The 11,593-nt window shown below is 33.3% G+C and overlaps 1 protein-coding gene across 5 annotated transcripts in view; it reads right to left on the bottom strand.

The window, feature by feature from the left end:
• Nucleotides 1-11,593, bottom strand: part of LOC106474907 (spondin-1-like) — an 81,208-nt gene that overhangs the window by 13,284 nt on the left and 56,331 nt on the right. For 4 of the 5 annotated variants that reach the window (XM_022380169.1, XM_022380176.1, XM_022380178.1 and 1 more), the window contains exon 9: nucleotides 9,702-9,894. In XM_022380169.1, the coding sequence (XP_022235877.1) occupies nucleotides 9,702-9,894 (193 nt within the window). The remainder of the gene's footprint in view (nucleotides 1-9,701; nucleotides 9,895-11,593) is intronic. The other variant, XM_022380173.1, reaches the window with a different exon arrangement.

The raw sequence follows: 11,593 nt of genomic DNA, 5'->3' as shown, positions 1-11,593 counted from the left end.
ACATAGTGGTTCACTAAAGGACTATTACATGTTTCACAACATAGTGGTTCACTAAAGGACTATTACATGTTTCACAACAAAGTAGTTTACTAAATAACTATTACATGTTTCACAACATAGTGGTTTACTAAAGAACTATTATATATTTCACAACATAGTATTTCACTAAAACACTATTACATGTTTCACAATACAGTGGTTCGTAGAGGACTATTATATGTTTCACAACATAGTATTTCACTAAACTATTACATATTTCCCAATACAGTGGTTCAAAAAGAACTATTACATGTTTCACAACATAATTGTTCGCTAAAGAACTACATCTTTCACAACATAGTAGATTGCTAGAAAACTATTATATGTTTCACAACATAGTATTTCACTAAAGAAATATTACATGTTTTACAATACAGTGGTTCAAAAAGAACTTTTACATGTTTCATAACATAGTGGTTCACTAGAGGAGTGTTACATGTTCCACAACATAGTGGTTCATTAGAGGAGCGTTACATGTTTCGTAACATAGTGGTTCACTAGAGAAGTGTTACATGTTTCACAACATAGTGGTTCATTAGAGAAGTGTTACATGTTTCACAACATAGTGGTTCACTAGAGAAGTGTTACATGTTTCACAACATAGTGGTTCATTAGAGAAGTGTTACATGTTTCACAACATAGTGGTTCATTAGAGAAATGTTACATGTTTCACAACATAGTGGTTCATTAGAGAAGTGTTACATGTTTCACAACATAGTGGTTCATTAGAGAAGTGTTACATGTTTCACAACATAGTGGTTCATTAGAGAAGTGTTACATGTTTCACAACATAGTGGTTCATTAGAGAAGTGTTACATGTTTCACAAGATAATGGTTCACTAAAAGGATTTGTAGATGTTATTTAGTAAAACGAGTTATTCGCCCTTGCGGATCCTCTAATGAAATAAAAGTTAGTATATTTAAACTGGGCTGCTAGAGCATTGGAATAGCAGGTAACTTTTCAATTTCTAATTTACTTCTAAACATAATCATAGATGTTAATTACCAAATATTTATTAAGATAAAACAATGAGATATTAATTTTGAAAACATAAGGGTTTTAATATAATTGTTTAAGCTTTCGGATATGGAATATGTATTAATGACATTATTAAGATTTCTTTCTGTTTTGTACAGTCTTTATGACATTTAACTGCTTTTACTTAGAATTGAATTTTTAATTTTGAAGTACATGATAGCACAGTTCCTAATATATTTTGATGTTGTTACAATGTAAATTAACAAATACTAGCCACAGCAGATTTCAATACTTTGTTTGCGTGTGTTAAAATTGAGTTCTATTATCATCCACATAAAAAAGATCAAGTTAAAATCAAAAGTTCTATAAATAATGTAAATTGTGAAAATATGTTAGAAGTTTGTATTATCTTACTTGCGTTTCATTGACCGACTATGTTTTCCACTTAATAACAATAATAAAAGAGTCAACTAATAATTTCACTGAGCACGTATAATTTGGCGTGTCAATAAACCTTCTAAAGCGTGCTTAAATCTAAGAAGAAAACCAGCAATGCAGGAGAAGATGTCATAATACTGGTTGCCAGCAGAGCTCCTAATCCAGAGTATCCTTTGTTAAATCTCTTTGGGAAAGTTAAACGATTTTTAAGTCCCATTCTGAATACTTATGTTATTAAGTTTACCTTATCTACATAATTACTTTATCGTTTACCGTACTTTATCTAAAAAGGGGTATCAAACTCGAAAAAGAAACTAAGCTAAGTTCAAATAACATATTGATCGCAAGTGATTCGAGTGACTATCATTAGAGCAAAATAACGCAGATTAAGTTATGTCAGCACTGTAAGAACCTTTTCCAGTTTTATAGAGCGTATTAGTAACAGGAAATAGACATAATGACTGCAGTGTCTTGGTTAAAAAAGAGGCCATTCCATGCTTGTTTACTGTTGTTCTTTGATTTTTTTTTCGAGGTATATCGATCGAACATTTGACGGAATAAAACTCAGTCTACTAACAAATCTGTTTTCATCTTGGTAGATCCCTTGCTAACCAGGGTGGAAAGGATGGGATTAAAATGGCTGGTATTAACGCTCAGATTCATGTTGGATATTGCTCGTTCTTATGAAATAATAAAACAGCGTAATCCCAGCCATGAAAACGTATGTCATTACATCACATCCAACAGCTTGGACTTTAGAAACAACGAAGCAGGGTGAAATGCCTTGTGTGACTTCCCTCGTGTGTGTGTATGTGTGTGTTTTTTTCTCTACTCAATACGAATCAGAATGAAACGCCACTTATGTGATCACATCATGTGCTTTCAATCGTTAAATGTCCGAAATCTAAACAACACAAGCCGAGCTTTCTTGTTTCCATCCGAGAAAATTAGCTTCGACTGATTGTCGGTTGCTCTATGAAAGTTTTGAAAATATGCTATACATGGCATCCCGTCTCATCTCACCCTACTTCAAGCACTGCATAATATAAAACAGACGTCAGATGTCACCCAGTTGATTCATTCTTTCAACAGTGGTCAAGAGTTGACCATCTCATCTCGAATCATACCATCTCACTTCTCTTCAGGAGGGTCCAAAACCACATTCTATCTTTAAGTAGACCGTAGACTGCTCAGAAGGAAAAAATCCAATAAACGATACAATAAATCCTTACGGCGGTTTTCTGTATAACTTAAGATATAGTGAGATTGGTTAAAAATTGGATTATCACGAATATCAATAAAAATATATCCTTTACATTTTCTTAACTGATTTAATTTTTCTAAATGATCTTTCCTACATCTCAAGAGAATGTTATTATTTTGTGTGTTTATATAGTTAAGTAAATGGATACAATCTAACTGATTGATGTGGTCTTTTAAAAGAACGAAAAAGTTTCTTCTATTTGTCGTTTAACTACTTTATGAGTTTTAAGCTTTTGTTTTGATTCAAAAGTTATTATTTCTTAAATTGTAAATACTGTCTCGAGCAATTAGATAGGCACTATAAAATTAACTAATTTAAGCATTATTTGTTAATATTGCATTGTTCAAGAAAGTACAAATCAACCTGTTTTTATAATACTTTACATTTTTATCAGTTTTTTAAATTATAGTATAGTAACTCGATTACATATATATATATATTGATAACTACAGTAAAAATAGGCTTATGTTTTGGAAATCTGAGACATAGATTATAATACTAACAAAACAAAGTACCACATAACATAATGCATGAGTTCCGATATGAACAAAACTTAAGTCTAAAGTGGAAACCTATTTAAATCATTATTGTGTGCATCAAACAAAAAAATTACTGAATTCTTTGTAATGATTTTTCTTTTCGTTAAAACCAATAGCTTGCAACTGTAACCAATAATATATACTTGCATGATACAAGTTAATGGTAATCTGACTCGCTGCAATTTAACATTTGAATCATCACATTATCATAGAAACTCTTAAAACCACAGCTACAGTATTGAAATAGTTATCCATACGACAAGCAATGACAGGATTGGAACATTTAAAGTTTTCACTTGAAGAACTTTTGGACACTCAACTCAACACAGTTTCACATATAAACCATAGAATCATTACTGTCATTGCCAGTTACAAGTTACATAGTATACTGAAATAGTTATCTTTAGTAGTTACGATAATAATGATAATAAAATAGTGTTTACTTTCATGTCAGCATGAATAATGGTTGTAATTAATGCTTTGCTATCGCTAACGTGTTGCAGAAGCTTGATCATGTCATCCATTGAAGTATGTCGCTATAACTGGAACTCTCAAAACCACTAATGAGTTTCTGAAGTCTACATTATCTGACTGAACATTGTGTCACTAGCGCGGAACATCAATTTTTTTAAGATTTCTTCGTGTGGTTGCACAGTTCAAGCAAGTGTAAAACACCTGGAAGAAGTCGACTGTGTCTCAAAAGCGCCAGCAGGCCATTACTTTCTTCAGTCTCATACAGCTTTGAATCAAGTGACGGATTATTGAAAGAGCTCGACTTTAGATAGATAGCGAGGAACATCCTCAGGATGTGAACCCTTGTTCAATTACTAATAAGTATCAGCTAGTTGATTTTTATTTCTCTACTCTAATGATTTGCTGATGAGTTTGCATTTAAGTTCACTTTTCAATACCTGTGATAGATGCACCTCAACCTTTGATAAGATTTGGTAAAAGTTGGGGTCGCGATGATTTTTCCCGTAGCAACAAAGCTGTATCTGCTTTGGGGGCTGTAATTTATAGTAATGTTAATAGTGTTACATCTAATAACGTAATGCATGTTTGCTTAGTTTGACTGCCAACCTGAGTACTGGAATTTAATTGGTTGAATTATCAACAACTAACATCATCTCTCATCCAGATTTCTAGTAGACCAATAGAAGTAGCTCAGTGTCATTGATAGAAGAATCACTATTTCTGTTCCTGTTAAAGTTGCATGCATTGCATGTGGAATCAAGAGCACATTTGTCTTTTCGTAACCGATATTAATTTGAATCACATTTGCCTGTTGAACAAATTTATAACACGCTAAGGCAATAACACGATTCATTTTATTAAAATATTTTGAAGTTTGATTTGTAATGGATCCCTGGAGTGTTTTCATTTCCAAAGACAATCGAGTTCTTTTATTCACAGTGCTTTAGTCATGGATCTCCGTACTTCTTTCTTTACCTTTAGTCAAACATAAGATCGATTCTGGATGCATTATAGCACATGCTCAGGGAAAGGAAATGGTCATAATGATTTTCAAAATGGTTCAACAGTTTGATTCTCGTCCATTGATATACTATCACATCAGTTAAAAATATTATCTACCAATCTTCTCCTCGTGACGGAAGAATATAATATAATTATCAGTGGACATAGACTTTTCTAATTCATGACTGAGAGTACAAATTTGTTCCTATAATACTCTGGAACGTTTATTTATGTTGCGTTTGTCAGAAAACTTTTATTTCACACCCATGTTTCTATAATTAGTGAAAAATAAATAGATTTTTGTACTTTTGGTAATGTAAAAAAAGTTGTCGTGGCTTATGACGTCATTACCTTACTTATACAAAAAATACCCTTGATTTAATTCAAACTCAAGTGGTGTCTAAAGGAATTCGAGAGTATTGTGTGTATATGCACAGAGAACCCTCTCAGCCACTACACTGCCATCATTTTCTTAGAAAGTGAGAAAGTCTAGCTTTTATCCGTTTTTTGCGGACTAACCGTGATATGATTACATTTCTTCACTTACGAAACTCGGAGAACCATCGGATACATAACGCAATCACTTTTTTTACATATGCAAATACACAAAGTGTTCTATAGATGTGTTGGAGTCCTTATAAACTATATGTCATATGTGTGTTCGTATACAATCTCGTTTAATCACTGCCTTTCGAAGGATTAATACTTCTATGCAATTTAAAGTTGTTGTATGATATCGTGTTTTGTATGTTATCTAATAATTGGGCCTACAGTTGTTAATTTTTAAAAATTTGAACGAAAATAGCAAAAATTTAATGATCTCATAAAAATCAGATAATGTTATCAACAGGGCTGGATTAGCCTGAATGGAGGCCCTAAGCACGGTACGGAAGTAGGGCCCCTCCCAAACTCAATAGAGTGTATATATATATATCTTTATATATACACATGTTTTGTTTTTTTTCTTGTTGTCAAGGAGATAGGTTGGTAAATCTAAACGTACGTCTTTGAACTGGAATATATTGTGAAAGAAAAAGAAACAGAACAGGTAGAAATTCAACTTTGTATTTTATTTAACAATGATCCAGAAATCACAGCATTATACCTAAACATAAATATACGTTGTATATTTTAACATACTAATACATAAATCTGAATAAAATAATCTGACTTAGTTGACAAATACATAGGCCTATCATTATCATATGCTGTCTCAGCTCTGTGTCTATAAGACAAAATTAATCTTAAGGATATGTTAACCATACATAAAACGCATTTCAGGATAACTTCTGGGATATATAATACATGAAATGCAGTAATGCATATCTGCAATATTTAACCTAAAAAATGTCTACTGAAATAAATGTGTGGAAATATTCTTATTACCTATAGAAAGTTTTACAGACTTAGAAGTCCCTTTTTCTGCTTTTGCCTACTGCAAATGTCCTAACAAGGTCATTAAAGTCTAGCTTTTTGAGCGTCTCACATTCAATGCACATCAGTGCAAGGGCGCCTAACCTATCTTGGTCCATTGTTGATCGGAGATAGTTTTTGACCCTACTCAATGTTGAACATGATCTTTTTCCTTCACAATTGTTGACTGGAATAGTTAAGTATATTCGAACTGCTGTTGCCACATTTCGGAATGTCGGAAGCAGTAAACTATTAGGTTTTAGTAAATCACTCATAAGCTGTATTGATTTATCATCCCTTAACAGCTCCGTGAATTGGCAGAATCTTCCTGTAAAACAGGTTCCAGGTCTTTGGCATAAGCTTGTACAAGGTCTAAGATCTGACTCTGCAATTGGTCTGAAGTCTTGGAGGGAAATTCTGTGAGAAAACCAAATAGTTCCTGTAATACTAGAATAAGCTTCAAGCCTTTTGTTTAATTCTGTAACAAGACTGTCATACACGCAATAGAAAGTTTCAATTCTGAATTGATCTTTAGGAGATAATTGTGCTGCAGTTGTTGGACTTTCATAAAAAAATGTTTCTGACGTTTAACGCGTTTCTGTGCAGTTTTATATGAGGAATCTTTGACGAAAATGGCTGCTGTTTGTTCAAAATCATCAAAATCTTCTCAGCTTTTGTACAAATGTTAGGAGGGACATGTACAGATTGGTTACAGTGAGAAGGTCAATTGTGGGACTTTGCAAAGCTATGCTAGATGCATTGAATCGTTCTAATATAGTGATCCATATAACTGTCATCAAAGCAGTTTCGAAAGACTCCATTTGTTTGATCAGGCCTCCCACCTCAGCCCTTGTAGTCGTTGTCTGGGTTCTATCTTTGCTAATTTTAAGGAGAGAATGATTTCGCAATAATGGTTTCTAACAGCCTTAACTGCATCAGTGTTTGACAAAGACTTGATCACTAGACTTCTTTTCTCTATAGTCTGAACTAAACAGTGCCATCTGTGTGTGGAGGATGAAAAGAATGTGTACGGGTTTTGCAGGAAATTAAAGAAAGTTATTGTATCAAGACAACTGTCCGCTGATGAGGTCCCAACAAGATTTAGTGAATGAACAGCACATGGCACAAAATGGACAAGTTCATTTAATTCTTTGATTCTGGCCTGCAAACCTGAATATGCACCAGCCTTATTAGAGGCATTGTCATAACTTTGACCACGAAGGCTACTAATGTCAAGGCCTAGATCTTCAGTTATGACGTCTTTCACTACATTGGCTAAATTTTCTGCTTTATGTAAATGGACCTCAACAAAATTGAAAATCTCTCAATTGGTCTTCCGTGTGATCCCACATACCTGACTATGAAAGTCAGTTGATCCACATGACTAATGTCAGGGGTTGAATCAACTCTAATGGAGAAGTATTTTGTTTGTTTGATCTCGGAAACAATTTCCATTAACAGTTGTTTTGCCATCATTTTAATAAGTTCCTCGCATATGATTTTGACAAGTAAGATGTATAACCTTTGCCTACCCCTGCATACTTTTGGATGTGTTGAGCTAGAAAAGGGTCAATCTTGGCTAACAACTCAAGTATACCTAATTAATTACCATTCTTATCTGACTCAAATTTTTCATCATTCCCACGAAAGGCTAGGCCCCTTGCTCTAAGAAACTTTATTACTTCAACAACACGTCTCAAGACTGCTTGCCGGTACTTCTTTTCCTCCTCTAACTCCCTAACAAGATCTTTGTCAATTCTATGCTCATCAGATGCTCTGGAATGCCAAATTCTAATGCAGTTTTTGTGCTCAGAACTGTTCTCATGCATCCTAACCCTGCTATGGGAATTTTTCCAATCACTGAAACCATTTATGAATGCTTTATCTTCATTCTTTTGGCAAAACACTTTGCAAAGAGCACAGTACACACACCCAGTAGACAGAGAATAAACTAACCATTCCATATTTACTTTCTGGCCATTTACCATAGTTCCTTCAAACAAAGACTTGGTAAGGTAGCGTTTGTGCCCGTTATTCTCTCTTTCAGATCTTGAAAAGTCCTGCTTATAAATGTTTTACTCAATCGGCGTTTTTACAATTTCTTCTTGGAAATGCCTATCCACTTTCCACAAGGCAGGATCTGACTGTAGGATATCATCCGAGGGTAGGATAGAACTGTCTGATGTTGATGATCCAGATTGACAATCTTCGGATTGAATTGGTGCAGAAACATCAACATCCATCTGGGCAACTGGTTCCTCTGAAAAAAAAGTGTAGCTTATAAATAACTATACATATGTATGATGGTAATTTTAGGATAAATTTATCAATGGTCAGTCAAAATTTTTTCTCATTGAAAATGTTTTATGAAAAAATAAATAAAAACTTACCATCATTGGCAATTTCAGTATTCTCTTTTGAAAGCTCTGCTTTTCCATAAAATACAGTTAATTTTGGAACTGATTTCAATTATTCTTGGGATTTTTTTTGTTTGCGGCGTTTTTCAGCACCACTGAGATAAACTCTATGCCTCTGTTTTTCTGACATGGCATTGATAAGTTACGATGCTTATCTCAGGTGTTCTGCAAGGTCTGCTTGTGTCGCTGCACAGACTCCCCTCCACTGAACTCTTTGCAAGGGTGAAGTTAGAGTCTTCCAGAGCTCTGAGTGCTTGTGCAGAACAAACTCGCGCCAAAATCAAAACCAACGGAATGTGCATAGAGTTTTTTTTATCAATTTGCATCAAGACTTCTTAAACCTACGAGTTTTTCTGACATCATGAATGTTTCACCAAGAAGTTAGTAATTGTTTACATTAACTCAGTAAAAACAATCATAACTTTCTTTAATTTTTAAGGAGGAGACTACTTACTTTCACTCATAATAAAAGTTTTCATACTACATGTTTATGACGCAAGTTACACAAAAATATAACATGTTCTCTAGTAACTGCCTTCAGTTAAGGGCCACGCATGACCTAATGGTGAGGGCGCTCGACTCGCAATGTACAATTATCATTATATATAACCATGATATTAAATAGTAAATTAGTAAAAAGGCCTAATAAAAGTGCATTAATTACTATAAATTTTTTCATGGACCAGTTCAAAGGAAAAAGGTAAATCAGAGAGGTTAAGTCCATGCGGGGGATACCTATAAACATGGTATGATAAATCAGAGAGGTTAAGTCCATGCGGGGGATACCTATAAACATGGTATGATAAATCAGAGAGGTTAAAACAGTCTTTCTGCTGTGTATGTGTTAAACAAATTTGACCCATCTCACTTTAAAAAGTATATTGGATAATTCAAAAGTAATTTTTATTAATTTTAGCTGCTCAAAAGATATTTAATTATTAATGAATATAAATTAGAATAATTACTAAAATGCATTCCGACAAAATGTGTTTCTAATTTCAAACACATTTTACATTACATGAGTACTACACAGAACTATCATTTCTCGCCATAAAATAATGTTATAAGTAGAATGTTCCACTACACAGTTTACTTGTAGGTCTTTCTAAAGGCACAATATCATGTAAGTTACTTACCCCTCACATTTCATATCACAGTGTTTCTTTTCTGTCAGTTCTGTGAGACATTTCATCTTCCGAGCATTTTGTTCATTTACGAAATTTCTGCTTCTCATCTGTATTCCTCGGCCGCATGTGGCACTGCACGAACTGAAGTCTGTCCATTCTGTCACTTCACAGTCTTCTACCTCAAGGTAATCTGCTTCTTCTGCTACGTTATCGAACATTTAATATACAAATTACGTTTCGGTTTTCCAGTTACAACAACAAACATTTCTAAAGTCCGGTTTTAATTGATTGTACTGTTGTCTTTTGTTTAAGTAGGTAATATGGAATTCGTATAAGTTGAATAGCCAAATTAGCTTTCAGAAACTTAGCAACCTTGCCAAACTCTTCACATTCACGACATGTATACTAAAAACAAATATAATTTTAGATAAAGAATACCACCTGGATTTTTACATCCAGTTCGTGAAAAAAATAAAATGAATCACTAAAGCCTCTATCCACAACATCTAGTTCACTAAACTGTTATTTGACTATAAAAAAACAGAAAGAATGTAGAAGTGATAAAATTTAGCATTGATTTGTACAGATAGATACTCCCCTTTATTTTTTACAAATAACAAATCCTATATAGAATCTTTACATATAATTTAACTTCAGATTCCAATGACATAGACAAGAACTCGGTGAGATAGCCAATGATATCTATCTAAAAAGAAACTTTAAATGGAACTATCAATTTTATTCAACAATGTTCAAAATGGAGCCAGAACTTTAAACCTTTATCACAAGGTACTCGCGACGTCTTTTTGAAATTTAAACGGAGCACATCTATTTAACGTAGTTGTAATTGGATGCAGTAATTCCGACCAATTCTGTTCGTCCATGTAAAATCTTTGCCTAAGTAAACACCCAGAACTGTAATACCAACATTCTTCAAGCGGCTCAGCATTCCCCTTCATCTATTTTCCATTAAACAATCAAACAGATTTTATGTGCTTTCTTTTTTATCCTGTAACACGTCAGTATCTGTACCCATAATTCACGGTAAAAATTTATATCCTGTAACACGTCAGTACCTGTATTCACAATTCACTGTAAAAATGTGTATCTTCTAACACTTTAGTGCCTGTAAATTCAATGTAAAATTTCTTATTTCTCGTAACATCTCCTTATCTGTCCTCACATTTAATTGTAAAAATTATAATTTCCTGTAGCATCTAAGCACCTGTATTCACAATTCTAGTAAAAATTCATGAAATACTTATAAAACAATGATGTTCTGTTCTCTTAAGAAAGTTAAACACTATATTATCGTACAGATTATAAAATCTGTCACCCTACTCTATATTTAACCCTTTAAACGTTCTGAGTAACTATTTTTAAAGAGAAAGTACAAAGTTGACTCTAAAGCCACTCAATAAACTTTATTTGCGTTTATGTTTTAGTTATAAAGCTATTTCAATTCGATATCTCAGTCCATTCCACAAAGTTCTCCACGATGAACAACTTCCAGGTAACATCCATGAACTACAGATCGAACGTAATTGACATAAACTTAGTCAATCAATAAGTCTACTTGAAGTTTTCAGTATGCAGACTGAATCTACATTCAGGTTTACAGCAGCGTGATCAAAAATAAACAAAATTTTATGATTCGCTTTAAAAATTCTGAGTAGTAACATAAATGCTATCGAAATGTGTTTTCCTGATTTCCCCTTTATTATAAACACATTCAGTATTCTTCTTTAAATTAGTTCCCCTTTATTATAAACACATTCAGTATTCTTCTTTAAATTAGTTCCCCTTTATTATAAACACATTCAGTATTCTTCTTTAAATTTGTTCCCTATATTATAAACACATTCAGTATTCTTCTTTAAATTAGTTCCCCTTTATTATAA

Source organism: Limulus polyphemus, unplaced genomic scaffold (genome assembly GCF_000517525.1).
Source record: "Limulus polyphemus unplaced genomic scaffold, Limulus_polyphemus-2.1.2 Scaffold143, whole genome shotgun sequence".
Taxonomy (NCBI): Eukaryota; Metazoa; Arthropoda; class Merostomata; order Xiphosura; family Limulidae; genus Limulus; species Limulus polyphemus.
The sequence above is the reverse complement of the archived record's forward strand: the minus strand, read 5'-3'. Positions and strand labels throughout refer to the sequence as shown.